The 24,512-nt window shown below is 39.3% G+C and overlaps 1 protein-coding gene and 1 pseudogene across 1 annotated transcript; both read right to left on the reverse strand.

Moving 5' to 3' along the window:
• Nucleotides 1-2,029: 2,029 nt before the first annotated feature.
• On the reverse strand, nt 2,030-4,610 carry LOC114583147 (vomeronasal type-2 receptor 26-like). The gene is made up of 3 exons (XM_077918181.1): nt 4,536-4,610; nt 3,633-3,759; nt 2,030-2,931 (listed from the first exon to the last, which is right to left on the reverse strand). Exons 1-3 carry the CDS (start codon nt 4,608-4,610, stop codon nt 2,030-2,032), a joined length of 1,104 nt encoding a protein of 367 aa, XP_077774307.1.
• Nucleotides 4,611-12,643: 8,033 nt separating this feature from the next.
• On the reverse strand, nt 12,644-23,049 carry LOC114583146 (vomeronasal type-2 receptor 26-like; annotated as a pseudogene).
• Between the last annotated feature and the right edge of the window lie 1,463 nt (nt 23,050-24,512).

Raw genomic sequence — 24,512 nt, forward strand, 5'->3', positions numbered from 1 at the left:
GAACGGAATCCATTCCTGAAGTCCGTTCAACGCACGGCTTCTGCAGGACCTTCCTGCAGCCAACTGGAAGTCACAGAAGCCCCATCAGACATTTGGCTTCCAAAAGAACGTTCACAAACTGAAACACTTGTTGACAGATCTCAACCAAAACTCTCTGCTACCGGCTGCTTAGTCTGTGTAGTCCAGGATGACAACTCAGGAACATAACGTGCTGAACAGTAACTTGATTTGTATTTGCTTTCATTATATACAGAGTATAGCACAGCTTTGTGCAAGTTATTATATACACAGACTCGATTCAAACTTAACACACCAACCTCTGAACTCTAACACCAAACTACTGTGTCATGCTGCTTATAAGGGAAAACTTTTAGCCAATCATCACCTGTTGCTAGGCTTCCCTATCTCCAAGCAGACTTTCGCATGTACTCTTGTTTAATTTGGCTTCTTGCCAACTCACTAATTGTCCACTTCAAAGCTGCAGTTTCTCACAAACCTCAACAACACTCACTTCCAGATTTGCGGCATTCGGGAACCAAAACGTTTGACTGCTAAGGTGTTCATCAACCAAGGTACGACTGTATTATTATTTCATTAAATTTTTACATCACTATTCATTTGAGGATCACAGGGAGGCTTCCAATATAGCATATTACAATAAAGTGTATTACAGTGTGATTGTGGATGGAATATATGTTTTAAATACCTGAAGGAGGAAGAGGAGAAACTCATATCCACAACAAGTTCACCAGTTGCTGTGTTTATCTGATACCTCTTAGTTAAACATTGACCAGAGGAAGTGGACATGGAAGAACAAGACTACTCCTCCCACTGAGTCCACCCAAACAGTACAACTGCTAAGGTTAGATTCAGTGCCTAAATTGCCAGCCTGACAACAGGACAGAGAGTCAGTAACTCCGTTAACACACAACTTTACTATTACTTGGTTCCTTCTGGCGGAAGACAGATGGGTGGGAAATCTTGAATATAGCAATGTTTTGCATTATCTGTATATTGAAAAATACATATAAGTAACAGAGAAAAAGTAATGCAGAGTTCCAAAATTAAATAATAACAGCAAACCAGTGTGCCAAATTACTATTTTGCTTGAATATTGAAATACCTCAAGAATGACAAAGAATGAGAAGGTGGAGAGCTATGGGAAGACCCCTAGACCACCCATGTTTGTCTGTTCAAGTATTCTGACAAAGTGATGTTTCAGACATTGGTGAACCATGCCTCACACATTAAAGCATCAGGAGACTTCCAATGATGGGCAAGAACTGGCAGCCACTAGCAACATTAAGACTAGGTTTTTATGTGTGATGGATGGGATGGCATTGTTCTCTAAGGAGGGAAGAGGCAAAGATGGACCAGCAAGCAAGTTTTTGTACTGAGTTTGGCCGTGTGGTGCAGATTGCTGACTCACCAGTATGCGGGATGAGGGGGACTGACAGCTCAAATGGATTATAGACAGACATGTGGAACAAGAAAGAGTGTGTCTTTGAGATTTTATGATAATGTTTACACATTTTGCTTGGCATTTCAGTTGGGAGGCCTCATTCTTGTTTGCCATAATGGGTCAACCTCCATTAAAAGTACCATGGAAAGACCTATAAGGCATTCATTACAGTGGTGCCTCGCAAGATGAAATTAATTCGTTCCGCGAGTTTTGTCGTCTTGCGTTTTTTTTCGTCTTGCGAAGCATGGTTTCGGAAAAGTTTTGGAAAAGCTTCAAAAATCACAAAAGTCTTTAAAAACCTCAAAAAAGGCTACCACACCGCGTTCTATGAGTTGCTCCTCGAAGTCAACTCGCAACTGTATTAACGGTGTTAAGAAAAAGGAAACAAACTTGCAAGACGTTTTCGTCTTGCAAAGCAAGCCCATAGGGAAAATCGTCTTACGAAGCAGCTCAAAAAACCCTTTCGTCTAGCGAGTTTTTTGTCTTGTGAGGCATTCGTCTTGCGAAGTACCACTGTACACAAATATAAGACACACTTACTTACTACTTGCAATTGAAGGAATACATTTACATATTCCTCCTTATTAGCTGCTCTTTGGTATTCAGGGAAGGCCTCAGAATAATTATGTAACATTTAGGAACAAAAATACAGCCTACTAACCCAGCACTGGAGACCCAGATGGAGAAGATCTCCACAGCCACCATGTATTTCCCTTTGGTGCTCAGATAAGAGGGAACAAAGGACAACCAAACACTGCAAAATACCAGCATGCTGAAAGTGATGAACTTGGCTTCATTGAAACTGTCTGGCAACTTTCTGGCTAGGAAAGCCACAGTGAGGCTGACAAAAGCCAGCAATCCCAAGTATCCCAGAACAAAATAAAACATTGTGATTGACCCTTCATTACATTCTATTATGATTTCTTCAACCAAAGAGTTCATGTTGAAATTTGGGAATGGGGGTGCAGTAGATAGCCATATACTACAAATAGTGACTTGTATGAGAGAACAGCCAAGAATAATAGAAATAGCCAATTTTCTCCCCACCCATTTCCTCATTGTGGATCCTGGCTTGGTTGCCATGAAAGCCAGAACCACAGTGATTGTTTTTGCCAGCAAACAAGAAACAGCTACTGAAAATATGATGCCAAAAGCAGTTTGACGTAAATAGCAGGTCACCCACTGAGGCTGGCCGATGAATAGCAAAGCACAAAGATTGCAGAGGAACAGGGAGGTGAGGAGAAAGAATGATAGAGCTCGATTGTTGGCTTTGACAATGGGAGTGCTCTTGTACTTGATGAAAATTCCTAGTACCAAAGCTGTGGTGAAAGAAGCAGCCAATATAAAAAAAACTAAAGTGGTGCCCAAAGGTTCTGAGAAAGAGAGGAAGTTCATGGACTTAGGGAGGCATTGGTCTCTGTTCTTGTTTGGAAATTCATCTTCTGGGCATTGTACACAATCATCCATGTCTGAAAAATTAGAACAAATCAGGTGTCAGTATCAATTCCTCTATATCTGAAAAACAGAACAAATTATGTGTCTGTTCCTGTCTGTGCAATTATATTTTTCCAGATCTGCAGCTTCTATATGAAAATGTATACAGAAATATCTTATTCTCCTGACGGCATCTATAGGGATGATTAATAATCCCCCCTAAGTGTTTAAAACCAATTTACTTCTAAGTATATATCAGTAAGTGCTCCAATAGGGTTTGCAGATGTTAAATCCTACTACAAGGGATTAAGCAGGGAAGTGAATATCTCTTACTTCCCAAACAAAACCACTCAATAACTGTTACTCTGCAATTTGACCAGCTTAATCTACTCCCGCAGGTTGATGCCCCTGCAAATTCCAATCATTTTGGCCAGAAGGGGAGAGAGTTATAGTCATTTGTAAAATTCACATTATAATGCAGGGGGGGGGGGGCAGAAGTTGGCTAGCAGTTAAGTTAGATCCCAAAGCTAAGTGTGCACAGAAACGATATTGAAATTTAAAGAGCAAAACAAACAGTAATGTATCTAAAAAATGATTTGGAATATTTACCAATAATAAAATATATCTCCCCCCCCTAACATTTATTGGTTGGAAATGGGGGAGGAATTTGAGAGACTATCAACAACACAAGTTCTATTAATATTGCATAGTATGTTCACCATTTTGTTTCTCTTACCCATTTGGTCTGAAATCTTTCCATCTGGACATGGAGCACAATCATAGCAACAAAATGGCTTCCCCTCTTTCTTTTTTCTGCTATAGCCTGGGGGGCAATTTTCATTACACTTGGCAAGGGGTAGCACCTAGCCATAAAAAGAAAAGGGGAAATTAATTTCTGATAAAATTGCATTGAGAGCTATATAACATTTCTTTTATAGCAGTTTTACAGTCAGTATAGATCCAGCCAGTAACACCCTAGATTTGGCCTGGAACAAAATAGGCAACCAGTGCAGATCTCTGAGCGCATGTGTGACATGCTGACAATGCTTCCCTCCTGTCAGCAATCATGCTGGAGTATTCTCCACTAACTGCAGCTTCCAGATCAAGTGCGAGGGAAGCCCCTCATAGAGTTCATTTCAGTAACCGGTTTTGAAGTAACCAATGCATGAGCTATGGTGGCAAGGCTTTTCCGATCCGGGATTAGCTGTAGCTCTTGAACCAGCTGCAGCTGGTAAAAGGGATTTCTAGCCACTGAGGCCTCCTGAGCCTCCTGTGACAGAACTGGATCCAGAAGCACCAGTAAAGGGTGAACTTTCTCTTTCAGGGGCAGTGTAACCCCTTTGAGGGTAGGCAGCTGACCAATTTCTCAGACACAGGAGCTCTTCACCCACAACACCTCTATCTTGCCAACATTCATGCTCAGCTTGTTTGTCACCATCCATTTCACCACTGCATCCAGGCAATGGTTCAGGGACTGCACAGCCTCTCCTGATTCAGCTGTTATGGGGAAACAGAGCTGAGTGTCATCACTATATTGATGGCATCTCGCCCTGAAACTCCAATGACTGCCTGCAATAGTTTCATGTGGATATTAAATGGCACTGTAATATTTCCTCTTGCACCGATACATGGGCCTCACCTGATTAAACATGTAATGCCATGTGATAACCTCATTAATAGTGAACTCTTGATCCAGAGTAGCCCATGGATCCATCCTTCCCACCTTCAGTTTTGAAAAAGATTGGTTTGGGAAAGTAACCCAATTTATTATATCAAATCCAGATGCTAATTCACCATTTTCATTAAAAGACACCGTCTCTCCACCAGTATTGTTAAATGAGATACTCCTTAGGAAATGGTGAAGCTAGAATGAAAAGAGACATTTTATATGATTATTTGAATTTTCATCCCATCCTTCCTCAGATCATGATCCCAGACCAGCTTACAATAAAAATTAAAACAGATAATGATAATCACTAAATAATAATAAAGCTTCCACTTAGCCTTAAACAGTAGAATTCATAGTGTACCAAAGGTCAGGGTGAAAATCCATGTTTTTAAATGGTACCTAAAATGAAACCAGGTTGGCATCAGTCGTATTTGAGGGCATGGAAAGATGCTCAAGAACTGTGGTGACATTTAAAGAAGATAAATAAATAAGTTAAGTTAATCTGGATATGCAGAAGATATTAAAAATAAATTTAAGGAACCGCAGAAAGAGGGGGATGGAAGTCAAGTTTTAAAATGTCAGAATGATTGTACATCTGAAATATGAGTTGCACCCAAACTAAGGCTGCAACACTCTTAGCTGAATGTAAATCCCATTTTTTAGATTCCCTATTATACCGCTTGGGCAACACAAAACATTTTGGGCCTGCTATATATCCCTTCTCCAGCAAACAATAAATGATAGGTGAGTGAAGCATCCCTTCACTGTCATGGAAATCAGTGCCTCTTCCTCCCTGGAGGCCAGGGCAAAATCACACACACTGGAAGGTGGGCAGGTACAAGAGGTACTACCCTTGACCTGGAAAGCATATGGATGAGTGACTCGTTTGATATGTAGTCACATGTACAATGTTCATAGAAAGAGAGTGGAAGAAGCCAGAGTGTGGGGAAACAAGTCCAGAGATAGCACATGGAATATCTTGACTTCACACACACACACACACACACACACACACACACACACACACTGTACCTCCACATGAGAAAAGACATACAGGAATGGTGGGAGTGGAGAATCAACATATTCAAGGAAAAGAAATGAAGTGTGTGGTGTGTAGGTTTACTCTTATTGCAAAAGAACTGTTTTTCATGTAAAACATTACCTGCCAATATTGCAGGTTTGTAAGATCCAATTTAGCTCCATCTGGCATTGCTTTGCAGTGTTTTGACCTGGATGAAACCATTTTCTGTAAACTATGTGCTATTGCATGGACAGCATTGTAAATGCTGTAACTCTGGCCTATCATGCTCATTTCAAAGAGAGTCCCTGGGAGGTTATCCAACTTCTCTTCACCAGAGCAAATACTAGCACTTTCCTTGGCTGTTTTAGAATCAGGAAAGAAGCAGTTGAATGCCTGTTCCCAGAATATATGGAGAAAAATATCTTCTTTAGCTGAATTAGGATGTAGGGTCTGAAGGAATTCTCTAAACTCTGGCACTTCATTTGTGTGTATTGCAAAGGACAAGGCACCATCAAAGACTTGTATTTTAGAAGTCCTGCGCATTGTCTCTAATGTGAATTCCCACTGAGCCGTAAAGATCCACACTTTAAATATTGATGTCTCTGTAATACCTTTCAACATTGCATATAAATAAATTGTCCAGTTCAAAGATGGTACAGTGGGATTTTCTGCATTCACAACCAATACCTGAACTTCAGAGTTGGATAGATAACTTGCCATGTTCAGGATGATGTCAAATGAGCTCAACGTATCTATAGCATTAGATATAGCTGGTATTTTTCCATTGAGGGCTATACAGATTCCATGCTTCAAAAGCAATGGCATCAAAGTCTGCACAAATTTGTCACCATTATCATTCTCCATTGTAAGGATCCCAACCCATGTCCACTGGAAATGCCCAAGAAGCTTGACAATCCCTGTGTACTGATATTCTTCATTGGGAACTATCCGGTACAATGAAGGCAGTTCACTTTTAGCATCTACCACTGGAGCAATTACACAATAGGCAATCTAAGGGGAAGAAAATGAAATTCAGTTAAAGAAGTAGTTAATTCAATTGAAATATGTCTGCACTAATAATATAAATATAAAGATAAAAAAGGAATGCTAACTAAATCTAAAAATGCTGATGCATTTTTAAAATGGTAGATATTCAAAATAGTTTAATAACTACAAGCTTTGTTTCTCATAGTATTAACCTCTGTAGTTCTTTTCTTTGCCCAAACTGGGCATGTGGCGATCAGTTGGCAGCAGTGTGAACAGCTCAGAATTCCAATGTGCCCTGGCTTGCTCAACCTCTCACCCTCCTCACATTATGCTGTTTTGTGGCTTTCCATGGACTACCAGCAATGGCATTTCTGCAGACCTGCTCTTTCAGCAAGTTGTTATAGTTGTGTTGTTATAGTTGTTTAAAATTGTGCACGTCAGAAGTGTTGTTAATATGTTCTTAGGTGTGTTGCTAATCTTGGAAATAAAATCACAATAAACTGCCTGCCTTACAAGCACATAGTGACAAGAACTGGACAATTTGAATTTTCCTGACCCTGGACTTCTTTCTTTCTTTGGTAACATGAATAAGAGTTTGGATTTGGATTTGATATCCCACTTTATCACTACCCTAAGGAGTCTCAAAGCGGCTGACATTCCCCTTTCCCTTCCTCCCCCACAACAAACACTCTGTGAGGTGAGTGAGGCTGAGAGACTTCAGAGAAGTGTGACTAGCCCAAGGTCAGCCAGCAGCTGCATGTGGAGGAGAGGGAAGGGGAACCCGGTTCACCAGATTATGAGTCCACTGCTCTTAAAGCACTACACCACACTGGCTCTCATTGCCCACAAGGCACACAATGTAGCAAGCAACAAAGCAATAAAACAATACAATTGAATGTAACACAAAACATAAAAGAACAATTGAAAACATAGAAAAACATTAAAAAACTTACAGATACATCTCTTGCTAGCTCACAAAAACCTTTCAAAAATAAATAAAAGATAAATAATTCTAAATGATATAAATGATTAAAAGTTTCATTGCCTGCCAGCTCACTCTACCTGTGGTATTTTGTAGATGCTTAAGAGAGTGGCCATGTAAAGAGAGATTTCAGAGTCAGGGCCTCCAACGACAGCTATCAGATTATTTTGTTTATCACATTTGAAGTTGGGAACAGTCTTTTCAGAGGCAGACAGAAGTTTCAGGGTGTTCTGATGAGTCATTCTTGCATTTAGCAAGCTGTCATAAATTTTGACTCCGAGGCTGACATTCGGAAAGAGTCTGGGGTTCTCATTCATCTCATTCACTGCAAATACCAAGGACAGAACATGCTGGTAGTACTTTGGACTTGCCCTAAGGAAAGAATTACTTTAAAAATAAGACAGATATCCAGCTCTTCATCAACCACCTGTTTCATAATAATTATTTGACAGGATGCCACTTTATACATGCCCATCACTGAAGTTGTTATTAGGATTATATGAATTGGACTGTGCCTCAGAAAGAATGATGAACTGGGATACATAAATCCCACTGAAATCAACAGGAAAAGCAATTCATGATTTAGTCATATCCCATTGTTTTCAAAGAGAACTTGGGAATGCTATCTTAATCTGGTTACAAGCATATCCCTATCAAATGCATCTATTTAATTTCATCTGACTGAATAGCATAATCATTCCACTGTGACCAGAAGGCCAAATAGAGAGACAGAAATACAAGCTGGTATTGAACTAGGACCACATTTTTAAGTGTTAAGACATATAAAAACACATTCAGAGGGAAATACTATCAGTACAGTATTTCCACCCATGAAGCCTCTTCCCTCTGATCACTTGGGTGAGAAAGAACAACTCAGCCTGCTTTCAAAACTGACCTTCAGTGAAATGCAAGCATCAGTTATTTAGCTGAGCCCAGCAGAGGAAACAGTGGGAACTTCAATGCTCATATTTTGTCTAGTTTGACACATGGAGAAATTTAGAACAGCAGTTATCCAGTTGCGGATCTTTATTTATTTGTTAAATAAAGTTGCAGTTTATTAAACAATTATTTGGCATCCCCATTCTGGAGTATGGGGAACAATATCTGGCCTACTTTTCTTCTTGGGCTTTCTTTTTAGTTGTTGCCGCAATATAAAGAATGCAGAACTGTTGTTTTTAAACAAAGTTTTAAAACGAATTACATAGCCACAATGCAAATAAAGGCAACCTCATCTCAATCATATTATTGCATATTATTTATAATTGCATATTATTCATATTAAATTTATATTTACATATTATTTCATATTAAATCATATTGCTTAAGGAAACTCTCAACCTCCACAGTTGAAATGATTGGTTTGAAAAAGTGTTTTATCTTGGCCAAATTGACTCATCCTGAACCATAGACTCATATCAGCACATATAAAAATCTAGTGGCCCAGTCACTGTTCTTGTTATATGTGTTTATGAATGTTTCAAAAAGGGAAATGTGGAATAAAAAATGAACATGAGGAATAAAAATGGGGAAAGCAAAACACAATGGATATATCTTCAGGTAGAAGAAAAACCAGAATTATTTTTTTTAAGCCTACAAATAAGTCTAAACACACGTTCGGAAAAGGTAATCTGATAACTACAGTATTTTCTGAACATGCCAATGTTCATAGGACTTATGTGCACCAATTATGTGCACCAAGCATGCATAGGATAAAAATTATTTCTTACAAAAGTCCATCTACCGCCTTCGTTGTCGGGTGCTCACTGAATGACATTTCATAAAAAATGCAGCCATACAGAGCTGTAATAGCTCCAATAGTGAGGTCCCCTATCTGACCATACTGGTATGGCAGCTGGAAAGGATCATTCATGGTGCACATAAAAGGGTCTGCCCTGCACTTCGTGTGAGGCAGTTGCAGCCACAAAATGAGCAAGAGCAAAACAAATGCCCCAGTCATCCCACACCACTTATTGATGCAAAATGTCCACTTGGATCTATTATCCACCATCAACCTGGTTTCAACAATGGATCTGAATTCTTTTGATAAAAAGGATCCCCCAAATATCAGATTGAATGCTGCAACCCAGTTTTTCCACCATCCCACATCCCAGTACTAACTGTGACCAGGATATTTGAATAGCAATCAGTCTCTATTATTCATTGTTCTTCTGGTCTCAGAACATCCAGCTGGGATTAAGCAAGACAGATTATGACATTTAGTAATTTGTGATAATTGAAGGTTTGAAAGCCACCTCCCAACTGTATTGCACTGTGCACGTTAACACAGAAAAAAATAATGTTTGCTGTATCTCAGCATAGCTTCCCAAGCAACTCTGTATTCCAGTTACAACAGCTGGAGAGCCTCAGGATACTGACCAAGTCCTATTCTCCAGTGTAGCCTTAGCATATGGCAGCATCAAGGAATACCTGCCAATGTATTTCCAGGGACACAATGTTGTAATTTAATGGCAACATTATGTGACTGCTGCAGAATGTGGTGGCGTGGGGGCAAAAATTGATGCCTATGAGGTTATGTTGAAAGCCTAGAAGCAGAAGACTGTGGGTAACAATTAAATTTCAACTAAAATTTACTAAGAATAAACTCACTGAAGTTAACAAACAGGACCAAGTGATGGCCATTTACTTTAATGGTTCTACTCTAAATCTTAGTTCAATATCACCCAGTGCAGTTTATAAACACAATTTTTATATTACACATGTGACATGTTGGCTAAAATGTGCTGAAGAGATTCCTATGACTTTACTCACTTTCTTAGTAATGGAGTCTGAGGAACTGACGCAAAACATGTTGAAAAGATATTAAGTTCCAGGACATGTGACAAATTTACATAGTGGCGAAGTATTTTCCATTTTTTACTTCCTTTTCAACCTTTTTAAAAATAAAATTATTTTGTGGTTCAAGCAGCTCAATACGTGTTCTTCAGATTTCCACAGTCCACACATCATTGTGACTTGGAGGAGCATCACATCATACTAAATCTCTGTCAAGGCATTCTTGGATGTGTCATTGGCCAGAAAGCGTTCCCAATTTCTTACCAGTTTCACTTCCTGACAAATGTTATGAAGGTTAATTGTCTCCTCTTTATGGAACACAGAGATTGCTTCCTTCATTGAGTATTCTCCAATGACTGACTGAAAATACTGGAGATGGCTTTATGCCTGAACACCACATTTTCTACCCACACCCTAAACAGAGTACTAACAGAATATCAAAATACCTTAGAAATTATTTAAATTTCCAGATGAATTAAAAAAACTAGGAAGGTAATTTCAATCAGTTAGTTTAAAGATAAGGTAGAATCTAGGACTTGACAGCATTGTACAGCCAGCATAACTTGGCTTGCATTTACCATAATTTTGCGGGCATAATGGAAGAATGCTTGGCTGCAAGAAGGATGTCTACTGCTGAGGAAATTAGGCTTGCTGGAATTCACTATAACATATGTGATACACTTGATCTGTTAGGTCAATATTTTAGTTATTCCAAAGCATTTTTAAACTGCTTAGCATTTTCTAAAATCCCTAATTGTTGTACAATCTTTTTTACAAACACCACCACCAACAACAACAATAATTTACAGATCAAAAGTACAATATGATTGAAAGATACAGTTTAAAGACAATAAAACAGTATACAAAAGAGTTCAAAAAATTAGGGAATATGATCCCAGGAATAATTTTTAAAAAGCACTGTTCATTGCAAGAAACTTTCCTGCAACTTGGCACTGTAAAGTGTGGAAGCTGAATATATGGGGCTTGGATTTGCAAAGAACTGGGCCTGTAATAGGCCTGAGCTTGCTTCTATCTTAAGGGCATGTTTCTCATAGATGTAAAATGAAAGTTAGCATGAAGGTGTCAGAGAAGGTAAAAGAACAAAGGAAGTACAGAATGTTGGCGGTTTTGATTTCAGCAATGCTGTTTTTATTGTGTTTTCCGTCTGAAGTTAGCTTATGGTGGTTTCTTATTAAGCTGGTTGTGAAAAAGCTATCACCCCTTTAAGTAGCTGTTAGCTCCGTATGTAGGCAGAACATCCCATTGATGAGCTTATAAGAGATTTTGGCTGATGGGGTGTGGGTCTTCTGCAATGCAATCGCCATGTCTAAAAAAACATAGCCTTGGATAGACCTTTACTCTAACCAGACGATGAAGGAGTATGTGCATCTGAAAATCTACATCAATAAGTTTATACTAAAGGGAACCTGACCCTCACATAAAAATATATCATACCCTTTAAGGGGGAAAGGAACAATATGGTGGCAATAAAATTAAACCACAGGGGAAAAGGTAGAATTGTGTGTGGAAAATGACGGTGGTGGTGAGGATAACAATAACGATAATTTAATTCAGAATTTTTATTGCAATTTGAGATTATATAACAGAAAATTCATGGTAGATCTGGGGGATTTGTTATTTATGATAATAACTATGTGAAAATTTGAATTTCTCCTTGGAAATATTATCATACACGAAGGAACATAAAAGGTAAGCATGCCTGTAAATCAACTTTCCCCCATATTTCTTCTAAACACAAATACAACTTAGCATCACTGTTAATGCCCCCAACAACACTTTTTATTTTATGTTTTATGTTTATGAAACTAGCACTTCAATATACCTAGTACTGGATTTTTTCAAATTGGAGGAAATGGCTCATTGCTGTATTATTTTAATATATTGGCCAGTAAATTTTTCATGACCATAAATAATTGATATTGCTCTTATTGGCCTTTTTATTGCTTCATCACTTTTCCACCTCCTGCTGTATAGCCTAGAGGAGAACTTCGTCAAAAATGCTAATTTAGGATTTTGCACAAATTACAGACAATATTTTGCAACAGACAATGGCTAGAGAATTGAGTCAGATTCATAACCACTATTTTAAACTGTAATCCACAGTTTGTACACAACAAGATGTTTAAATCTGTTACATTTTTATCCTGATATTTTTTACAAAAGCACTCAATGAAGAAGACTTGAAAAGTTGAAGAAGTTAGTACATATATTTGCCTTGAATAAATGGCTCAATTTAATATCTTTGTATACATAATTATCCAAACAATTAATTTCCTAGATATTCCTCCTTATTAGCTGGTCCTTTGTGTTCAAGGAAGGCCTCAAGATAATTATGTAGCATTTGGGGGCAAAGATGCAACCTAATAACCCAGCACTAGAGGACAAAATGGAGAAGATCTCCACAGCCACCATGTATTTTCCTTTTGTGCTTAAATAAGAAGGAACAAAAGACAACCAAACACTGCAAAAGACCAACATGCTGAAAGTGATGAACTTGGCTTCATTGAAACTATCTGGCAACTTCCTGGCCTGAAAAGCCACAATGAAGCTGACAGTGGCCAGAAATCCTAAGTACCCCAGAACACAATAAAACAAAGTCACAGACCCTTCATTGCATTCCAGTATGATTTCTTCAGTCAGAGAATGCATATTAAAATGTGGAAATGGAGGAGCAGTACATAACCAAACAGCACATATAATGGCTTGAATAGTGGAGCAGCCAAGAAGAACAGAACTGGCCAATCTTTTCCCCACCCATTTTCTCATCCTGGATCCTGGCTTGGTGGCCATGAAAGCCAAAACCACAGTAATGGTTTTTGCTAAAATGCAGGAGACAGCCACTGAGAATATGATACCAAACGCTGTTTGTCTTAAATAGCAGGTCACTATGTTAGGTCGACCAATGAATAGCAAGGAGCACAGGAAGCAAAGCAGTAGAGAGATGAGAAGAGAGTAGGTTAGTTCCCGATTGTTGGCTTTGACGATAGGGGTGTCCTTGTTCTTAATGAAAATCCCCAGCACTGCAGCTGTGATTAGAGAAGAAAACAAAATAAAGAAGGCTAAAGTGGTCCCCAAGAGCTCCGAGAAAGATAGAAAGTTAAGGGTCTTAGGAAGGCAGTTATCTTTGTTCTTGTTTGAGAATTGACCTTCTGGGCATTGGAAACAGTTGTCCATATCTGAAAATGGGACAAAGTTTGTATCAATTGCTCAATAATCAAAGATGACAAACTCAGAATAGAACTGTCTGATTAAATAAGAGTAAATGGGAATACTTTCTGAAAGTTTCTTCCTTTACATTGGTACCATTGCTCTTTTGGTCTCAGAACATCTAGCTGGGATTAAGCAAGCTAGATCATTTCAGCATTCATCTTTGACACACACAGACACAGACACACACACACACACACACACAGACACACACACACACACACACACACACACACTATCAGAGTAGACAGTTCTTGTTGTATTTTAATGTATATAAAAATATTGTGATATTTCTTAGGCAAAACAATAAGAAGACTCTGCAACCATACATGTGGGAGGTGTAGAAATCAATGTATAATTACACTGATGGTGTGAATACACTATGGTTGAAGCACAAATCTCTGTCTTCCAGAGATTTCTACCAAACCCATGATATGAATGTTCTGTATGAAGATGTACATCAAAAACATATGCATCATTTGACTTGAAATAAGAGATGGAAATCCCTTCTAGAAAAGCATGGCAATGGTGATGAAATTTTGCAGTATAGCAAGCACATCCTCTGGACTTGATATGAAATGTTATGGGTCTATGTCAGAACTAGACAATTGTCATCTCTGTTCTGTTTTAGGGAACTAGATTGACAGCAGAAAAAGGGGATTCAATGGTGCAATCCATCATTTAGGTAACTATGCCTTCTACCATTCTGCTCTGAAATCTTTCCATCCGGACACGGAGTGCAATCATAGCAACAAAATGGCTCCCCCTCCTTCTTTTTTCTTCTGTAGCCTGGATGACAGTGATCATTACATCTGGCAAGTGGCAGCACCTATCCATTAAAAATGAAGAGAAATAACTTGATGTACCTTTACAAAAAGGAAAACACACACACACACTCAATGCTGCTGTTGAGAACATTGGGTCCCATGGCAAATAAGATTTATGTGATTAAAAAGCATCAAATCCCACAAGAATTTTGTACATGAATGTTAAATAGATAGAAAAGGAAAATGGGGGAAATTGATTTTGCATGTGTGTCTTTCAGACAGATTGATTCACGCTCATCATCGGCCACCTCTTGAATTTGTTGATTTCTTCACAAGCTGTTTCTTTTACCTTTCAGTAAGATTAGAAATGAGAATGCAGGACCAGTGAAAAGAACAGAGCAAGGATACAGGACACTAGAAACAATCACTCTGCTCTATGATTTAGTCCCCCATATATGTTACTGAGAATAATAATATATCAGTGTAAGAAGAATTATCAAGGCTCATTGTTGGAACTCTTCCCATTTAGCACTTGCTCTTACGTTTTCTGTATACATATGAATAAGTAGACAGATAGATTGACTCTCCTACTGAATGGAATCACCTGGCATGGTTCTTTATTGTGCCTCTTACTAATTTAAGTTTTATCTTATTTCTATATTTGGATCCCACCTGGTTAAATATTCTGTGCCATCTGATATCCTTTTCATTCACTTTGAATTTCTGATCCGGTAAAGCCTGTGGATCCATCCCTCCTACTTTCACTCGTAAAAACGATTTGTTTGGGAAAAGTACCCAGTTTACAATATCAAATCCAGATACTAATTCACCATTCTCATCAAACGACACTCTGTCACCAGCACTGTTGTTAAAGGAGATACTTCGCAAGAAAGAGTGAAGCTGGAATGAAAAAAAGTGTAAGTCAAAAATTTTAAAAAGAGGGACTTCTGGCGAGGCAAGATAGTGAGTGCCATAGCCGCACTGAACTCCTAGGAACCACCAGAACCAACCAAGCTGCTTGTCTGGTCCCCACCATCACCATCACAGCAATCAAAAGGGAGCCCGGGGAGCTCAAAATGACAAGTGAAGAGACAGCACAAAGCCTCACACCCCCACACCCCACCAATCTCGATCCCCCCGGACTGAGAGCACCCCAATGAAGTTCCTGGACTGGAGGCTTCCAAAGCTAGATGAATAACATAGTGAAGTTGCCTCCCCCAGTCGCACACCAACATACCACTGCCTCCGCCTAGTGAGAATGGGAGGAGGGGACCGGGAAAGTCAGGGAGGCTGCGAGGGAATGTGTGGGCTAGACCAGGCATGACGCCAAGCCAATATCCCTGGCACCTGGCGCAAAAGAGCAGACTGGGGCCCATTGAGGAACCACACTCTGGGGACCACCCTGGGGAAAGACAAATGTGGCACAGCCCCCCCCCCCCCCGCCAGGCGAGAAGTGCAGACAGGCACACACAAAAACTTATTTTATTTTAATTTTTAATTTTCAGTTCATTTATTATCAATATTTTCAAAACCCTTTGAAGAACTGTAATGGCAGTGCCCCTGTAGGAGGCTTGAACCATCGGAGGCCATTTCCTGGAACTGCCGTCTCAGCCCTGATTTAGGGACTCAACACCAAGCCCCGCGGGCTCCACAGCAGAATTAAACCTGCCGCTTTTTCTTGTTCCCTCCCCCCCCCTTCCTTGCTTTCTTTTTTTCTTTTTTAGTTATATACACAAGCCCCATTTTATTTAATTAATACCATTATCACTCTTTTTTCATCCATATTTTAATGACTTCTTATTCATTTCTAACTCCAGTTGGGTGGGGTATGAAAAAATTATTATTATTATTATTATTATTATTATTATTATTATTATTATTTCTTTTAAAAAAGTTTTTTTGGGGAAAATCTCATTAAAGAATTTATATGATTACAACACAATAAAAAAAAACAATGGGAGGATGGCATGGGCTATGAAATTAACCCCACCCAATGGACTAGAATGTGGTCTAAACCTGCCTTTAAATCCATATCAGTGAAAATAAAAGAACTCACTATAAAACTCACTTACAAATGGTACCTAGCACCACAGAAACTGGTGCTGATACTCCCAGGAACCTCACCAAAATGCTGAAGAGGCTGCACTTCCACAGGCATAAACCTCCACATGTGGTGGGAATGCTCCCAAACCCAACTCTTCTGGACAACAGTCATACAAGAAATAAGCAAAATGACTAAACAGGTACTAGAAGTTACCCCAGAACGGGCCCTACTGAACATCTTCCAAGATAACAATGCCCACCAGTGCACCAATAGGAACAATGGGAACCATGGGGAGGTCTTATTGGGGTGGTATTTTTATTTTTATTATATATATTGTGGTGTTTATGTTGATCATTTCTGTGAGCCACCCTGAGACCTCCAGGTATAGGGCAGTATATTAATAATAATAATAATAATAATAATAATAATAATAATAATAATAATAATAATAATAATAGGGGGGCTGCATTCTTAAAAATCCAATACAATATTGTGGAAGAATGAGAGTGCCAGAGTTTCTAAAACGAAAATGAATACAATGAAGTCAACTGCCTAACTTCTCATATGTATAGTTGTATGCATTGTACTTTCATTTGCTTTTGGTTTTCCTCTTCTCCCTGTATTTTCATTTCATTTTTGAATTTCTATATTCTTATTTGCTGCACTCATCATTTTTACTGCATTTTTTATGTACTTATGTCAATAAATTTTCATAAAATAATAAAAAGTCATAATTTCCTTTTCATAAATGTAATAAGACTTTTCAATCCTCTCTCTAACCAGAGATTTTTCAGTCCATCTGTTGCCATTGTCCTGCCTTCCTTGCTTTCTGATGTGAATGGAGAAGAAATAGTGAGATAACCGCTTCTTTTTGCAAAATTATTCAATTTGTGCATATAATTTGCACTTGTAGAATTAATCACATCCAGCATATTTAAGCAGTAAAATATTATACTTAGCGACACTAAATCATTATATGAAACATCATAAAAATAACAAAAAAGAAAGATACTTGGGTAGGACTATTATAAAAAGAAAAACCAATGCTCCAAATCCATAGTAGGCCATAACTTTATTAAGCGATCATGTTTTGCAACATTTTAGTTGACCTAATGAATATGTTTCCCTAATATGGATTATATAATATAATAATTATGTGTCTCTATAATAGGGTAGAAAAGTTTGTTTGTTCCAAATAAATAAACCAGCAGTTTCTTCCTGTTCTCTTTTAACTCTGGAATTCTATCCACCTTTTGTATTATTAATAAAAAATTAAAAGGAAAAAAGAAGTCACATGAGTGGGCAAAGTATTCAAGGAACACAGGACATTGTTAGCAGATATGTGCATACAGCTTTCAAAGAAATTAACTTTGGATGAGAAACACTACCTGCCAAGGTTGTACTTTTACTGGACTCACTCCACCTCTGTTTGGCATGGCTCTGTGTTTCCACCTGGCTGAGTACATCTTATGTAAACTATGTCCTATGGCATGAACTGCATTGTAGATGGTGTAGCTTTGGCCAGTCATACTCATCTCAAAGAGTGTCCCAGGGAGGCTCTCCAAATTCTCTTCACCACTACAGGCATTATTATTATTTTCCATGCCATCCATAGAATCAGAGTATAAGCAGTTGAATGCCTTTTCCCAGAAGAGCAAAATAAACCCATCTTCCTTTTTTGATTTAGGACGAACAGTCTGCAGGAATTTTCTGAACCCCCTCACTTCATTTAAGTGTATTGCAAAAGTGAAGGCACCATCAAAGACTTGCATATCCATATCCGTCTGTGTTGTGTCTGCTGAGAAATCCCATTGGGCTGTCATGATCCATACTTTCCCTACAGCTAATGGTAGGATATCCTCCAGTGCTGCATATGCATATATTTTAATTAACAAAAATGAGATAGTAATAGTTTCTGCATTTACAACCAATACTTGAACACTGGCATTCGATAGATAAATAGCTTCGTCCAAGATGGAATCAAAGGAAGTAAGTGTATCTGCCGCTTGAGAGGTGGCTGGAATTTTCCCCTTGAGGGCTATACAGATTCCATTTTTCAAAAGCATTGGAATCAAGGTCTGCAAAAACTTGTCTCCATTATCATCGTCCATTGTGAGGATCCCAACCCACGTCCATTTAAAATGCAAAAGAAGCTGAGCTATCCCTTCATACTGATATTCTTCATTGGGCACCATCCGGTAGAATGAAGGGAGATGGGTTTTAACATCAGTCACTGGAGCAATTACACAATAGGCAATCTATGTAAAAAATATATGTAAATTTCAGTAAAATGTCAGGGAAGTCTTTTTTTCAGGAGATCATTGTGTGAGTGGGGGGGGGGGTGACATAAGATATTCCTGAAAAGTCATAATTGAGAAAACAAATGTCTTCAAACTATATAGCAGGGACTTGCCACTGACCATCATTCGATACGATACGATAATCTTTATTGACATTGTCCCATACAGAACAACAAAATTGAAAAAAATCTACATCAGACATTCAAAAACCAACAATCCTGCTATCCCAGCTATCCCAGCCTGGTTAGCCCCCTAAAAACTCTGATACCCCATAATTAAATACAATGTACTCTCATAGAGACTACCTTACACTGCGTTTAAAACCAAAATCGCATTTGAATAGAAACTGTTTCTCAGGTGGCTAATCCTAGTCTTTATAACCCTGTACCTTCTTCCAGAAGGTAAAAGCTGAAAGAGTTCCTTTCTAGGGTGCGCACTATCCTGCACTATCTCTGCAGCTTTCTTATGACACCTGGAAGCATAGATTTGATCCAAGGTAGGGAGAGTGCACCCAATTATTCTCTCTCTCAATTATTTGGCCACAACTTTATTGAAATACAATCACGTGAGCAGTATTGGCTCAGGCATTGACTCCCCACTATAACTGACTCCACCTCTCAGGGTGATCATCCAATGGGGTAAACCAAATGAAGGAGCTATGTCGATGAGGACCAACCTAAGCTCACCCCGAGGTTCCTGTGTTCCTGATATGGCCCTAGGCCCTCAAGCGGACTTTGGACGAGATCCAGGACCCCCCGATTCCTTTAACGGAATACCCAGTTCCTGGAGGGGCAGGTGATGGCCGCACCTCCCCTCCCCACAATCCAACTGAGCCAATGCCTAACCGCCACCTTACAAGTTGTGACAATTTGCCAAGGGGTAGGCGAAAACCAAATGGCTAAAGCAAATCTGCCAAATGGAAAAATTCCTACCCAACCCCTGTTCCAAAACAGGTGACCCAAACCAAAGCAAAGCGACTCTACCTAAACTAGGGAGGGTGGGCAGGTGTTCAATAGTGTGAAGCAAGTGCTCCTCCTTGTGTCACGCTGCCGTTTTTAAAGCCCCTGGGATCACACCACTCACTGGCTATTGGCTAAAATTGCCTGGTGTGATCCCACGGAAATGGCCAGGACTTCTTGCTCCTCCCCCCCTATTTTAACCCTATCAGGTGAGCTCTTGGGTCCCGCGCGCAACCAGGACCCTCTATTATGAGGATCCCATTTCTTTGGTTGCTAGTATTTTATTGTATATTTTATTTAAATGAACAAAGAAGACTTCATTAATTAGATCATTTAGTCAGTTGCTAGGTTTCTTATTCTATCTCTGATTACCCATTCTATGCCAGAGACACTGAAATGAGGTGTCACAATTGCCAGTGGGAGATGCTCTGGCCCAGCTGCAAGACATACCCTTGAGTGGTGGCAATTCCATTTGTAGCTGTTTTGGGGAGGGAGGGTTACCACTTGTGCCTTCCCATAAAGAATGGGATTAATTGTTCACTTTTCCTCCTGCATGAATAGGGGGCCAATTACACAGTTGTGTTAAATACACATTCATTGTTTGCAGACTGACACTTTCTTTCCAAAAAGAACAAAAGAAAACTGAAAAGGCCATCAGTAGAAATGTAAATATTATCCAATAATAATAATAATAATAATAATAATAATAATAATAATAATAATAATAATAGGTATTATTTATATCACACCCATCTGGCTGGATTTCCATGTGGGAAAGCTGCATAGCCAATCCAAATATTTTACCTGTGGAATCTTGTAGATGCCTAAAAGAGTAGCCATGTAAAGGGAGATTTCAGAGTCGAGTCCTCCAATGACGGCCATCAGATTCTTCTGCTTATTGCATTTGAAGTTGGGGACTACAGTTTTATGACTGGAAAGAAGTTTCAGGGTGTTCTGATGAGTCATCCTTGCATTTGTATAACTGTCATAAATGTGGAAGCCGAGGCTGACATTTGGTAGAAGTTCAGGGTTCTCATTTATCTCCTTGACAGCAAATGCCAAGGACAAGATACGCTGGTAGCTCTTTGTCCTTGAACTGAAGAAAGAGTTAATTAAGGCAGATATATAGCTATTCATCAACCATCAGTTGTTAGATTACTTCTAATTGGAAGGAATATTAGGAAAGAATCTTGCTAGCTTTGTAAGTTAGGATTTAATAACAAATTTATTAACAGCAGCTAGCACGGTAGTTGGAAAACTACCAGATGTTGGAAAACTTTGCAATTAATAAAGATTGATCACTGCTATAATATCTATGGCTCCATTTTCCCTTTTTATTAATTGAAATATACTCGGAGTTGAGAGTGGATTTCATGCTCTTTATTCAGCTCATAGTGGTGGGGAGGAATGGAAATTCCTCCACAATATCTGCTTTGTATACATTGTTTACACAATGGGCTGCACGTGATTGGCTAATTCCGGGATTCTCCTGTAGACCAATCAGGTTGTGGATTCACTTCCACCTGGAGCTGGATTGGGTGGCTCCTGCAGACCAATCATACTGCTGCATTGTTCTAGGACCAATCAGACTGCTGCATTCTGAATCCTATTGTTCTAGGATCATTCAGACTGCTGCATTTTGGATCCTATTCAACTCAATACATAACATTAATAAATGTTTGTTAATATGCATATTATTTTTCTAACAACTGCCCCCCCATGTTTTAATAACCTTCTTGTCAGGTAACACATTATGCTTTTTTGCTTTTTTTATGTATTATACTTCAGTTTTATTTGTTATGTTGCACTGGTTTTAAATGAGATCTTGTGCACAACATATATATATATAGATAGATAGATAGATAGATAGATAGATAGATTTGTAATGATTTGTTGGGTCTCTGGACCGTAATAAAGATTGATTGATACACAGACACACACACACAGACACACACACACACACACACACACACACACACTTTATATGACTTTGCAGTATTGGAGGAATAATAAATAAATAAATAAATATCATGACTTAAGATGCACAATAGTAGTGCTTAAACATTTATTGCTCTCAACCATAAATCTTAAGATTCCAAAGGGAAAGCATTAATAAATCCAAAATCATATTAGTTGTATATAAAATGTAGAATATGCCAATATGCACGCGAGAAGGTACAAAATATTGTATTCTCAGTCAGTTTTGATTAGAAACTACAATGCTCTTATACATTTCCTAAAGATTCAACTCAACTACCCCCAAACACACACACACACATGCCATTGTTCAGCCCCTATGGAAGATTTGTAATGCCACATAGGAAACCTGGCTTCGCATGAAACCAGAGTTGGATAGGGAAACAAAGCTGAAGACAGATTGCACAACAGCAGTGGCCCTGGCAAGGCAGCAAGAAGGGAGAAACACTGCAAGGGGGAAAGCAGTGGTTCAGACACTGGTAGAAGTTTCAATAAAGCAGGGTTGGGAGGAACTGCGAGGGAAATTGCCAAAGATATAGGTTTGAGTACTATGGAATATATGGGAGGTCCACATTAGTTATCTCTCACACACAAAGCTGCTGAGGAATGAAAGACAGAGAAGTCTGAGTGCAATGAGAAGGGAACACAGAATAACTATCTGGTGATTTTAAAAGAAAGCAGAGGTTTCAATAGACTGAACAGGGTTCAACATGGGGGGGGAGCGGCAGTTTAAAACAATATGTGAGTGCAGTGAAAAGGCAGCTTGGAAAAGTTCTGCTGCATTAGCTTTTCAGTCTTAGCTTCTGTGTTCTACTCATATCTGCTATTTCTCCTGGCGAAAAGTGGTTGGTTTGATTTATTTATTTATTAAAAATCCCTCGGTTTATTAAAAATCCTACCACTTTTTTCTCAGCCTCACTTCACCTCCATTTCCTCAAACTTCTTTAGCTGAAAAAAGCAGCTTCTCCTCCCCTCACACACAAACCTGGTTTTGAAGACGAAGGTGAGAATCAGTGCAAAGTAGGGCTACATTACAGAAGATAGAAGTGGCTTCAGAAATGCAACTGGAAAGGGGAAATGAGAAGGGGAAACCCTGTGTGTTAACATGGAGGAGATAGCCGGGGTTTGTTGAGTAGATCAAGCAGGTGCAAAGCCTTACTTCTTGATATATGTGTACAACATACCCAGAATTCATTAAGGACATTTTTAAACCACTTTTTTCAAGGAGTAATAGTTATGATCTGGCCTGAAGTACGCAGAGAAAACATACTCCTTACATAAGTTTTAGTTCTTCCAGAAACGCGTTTGTGGGATGTACCCTGAATGATAGTTCATCAGATAAGTAGCCATACTGAGTAACCATAAATCCAATCGTTAGGTCCCCTGACTGATAATATTGGTGTGGGAACTGGGGGGAATCAACCATGGTATGCCTAACAGCATGTGACTCACAGTCAGTCTGAGGGAGTCGCGGAAACAAGAGAAGCAGAGGCAAAAGAAACAACCCCGTCATCTTGAGCCACATATTCATGCAGAATGCCCAGCATCAATCCAAAATAAACGTCCAGTCTGTTCAGTGGCTCTGGACCCTTTCTGATGAAGGCAATCTCACACAGATCAGTCTGACAGCTGTCACCCTGCCTTTACGCCACCCAACACCCCAGCACTGAGTATTCAATATCTACTTTCAGAGTTTGTTAATTATTGTGATTGTGATCAGAGAAAATCCACATGGGATTTGGCAATATGCATGAGGACAACTAATAATTTGTGATAATCAAAGTTTTCAAAGATGTCTCCTCAGTGTATTGCATTGTGCAAAACATTACTTGTGGCTGAACAATAGAATAAAGTATTCTTATTTTTAATCTAACTTAATAGATAAGCCTCTCTGATTGCTATGACAGCTGGATAGTTTTAGGGTACTGACCATAACTTATATTTTACTGGAGTTTCTGGATTACTCTGCATTCTAGGGCAATATTCCACTCTATTTCAAGGACTGTTATTGCAATTTTATGATAGCATAACCGAACTTTGAGGTCATTTGGGTGGATGATTAATTAGCTAAAGAGCAAAGAACATAAGAACAGCCTGCTGGATAGCAGGCACATCTAATCAACGGCACATGTAATCCAGCATCCTGTTCTGACAACAGCCAACCACATGCCTGGAAGAAGCAAGCAAGTAGGATTCAATTGGAAGTCCACTCTCCCTTTCTGTAGCTTCCAGCAACTGATATTTAGAATCATTACTCACTCTGGCCATGAATGCAGAGCATAGCCATTTTGATTAGCAGCCATTGATAGTCTTATCCTCCAGAAATTGTCCAATTCTCTTTTAAAGGCATCCAAGTTTGTGTTCATTGCTGCCTCCTAAGGTTGTATGTTCCAAAGTTCTAGATCGTTAATCTAGAGTTAGATAAAAAAAAGGTAAAGGTACCCCTGCCCGTACGGGCCAGTCTTGACAGACTCTGGGGTTGTGCGCCCATCTCACTTAAGAGGCCGGGGGCCAGCGCTGTCCGAAGACACTTCCGGGTCACGTGGCCAGCGTGACAAGCTGCATCTGGCGAGCCAGCGCAGCACACGGAACGCCGTTTACCTTCCGGCTGGTAAGCGGTCCCTATTTATCTACTTGCACCCGATGGTGCTTTTGAACTGCTAGGTTGGCAGGCGCTGGGACCGAATGACGGGAGCGCACCCCGCCGCGGGGATTCGAACCGCCGACCTTTCGATCGGCAAGTCCTAGGCGCTGAGGCTTTAACCCACAGCGCCACCCGCATCCCACAGAGTTAGATAATTTATGTTAAAAAGCACAGATCCCAATACTCATCCTTGGGGGACACCATTTTTTTACTTCTATTTGGTGAACTCTCAGTTTATTCCTACT

This window comes from Podarcis muralis, chromosome 13, assembly GCF_964188315.1.
Source record: "Podarcis muralis chromosome 13, rPodMur119.hap1.1, whole genome shotgun sequence".
Taxonomy (NCBI): Eukaryota; Metazoa; Chordata; class Lepidosauria; order Squamata; family Lacertidae; genus Podarcis; species Podarcis muralis.

Coding starts and splice junctions, on each gene's coding strand:
- LOC114583147 (XM_077918181.1), bottom strand. CDS start 4,610: ATGGATCCATGGGCTACTCTGGATCAAGAGTTCACTATTAATGAGGTT. Junction 3,760..4,535: donor GGCATTACATGTTTAATCAG/GTGAGGCCCATG, acceptor TTTTATGGCTAG/GTGCTACCCCTTGCCAAGTG. Junction 2,932..3,632: donor AAAGATTTCAGACCAAATGG/GTAAGAGAAACA, acceptor CTAATTTTTCAG/ACATGGATGATTGTGTACAA.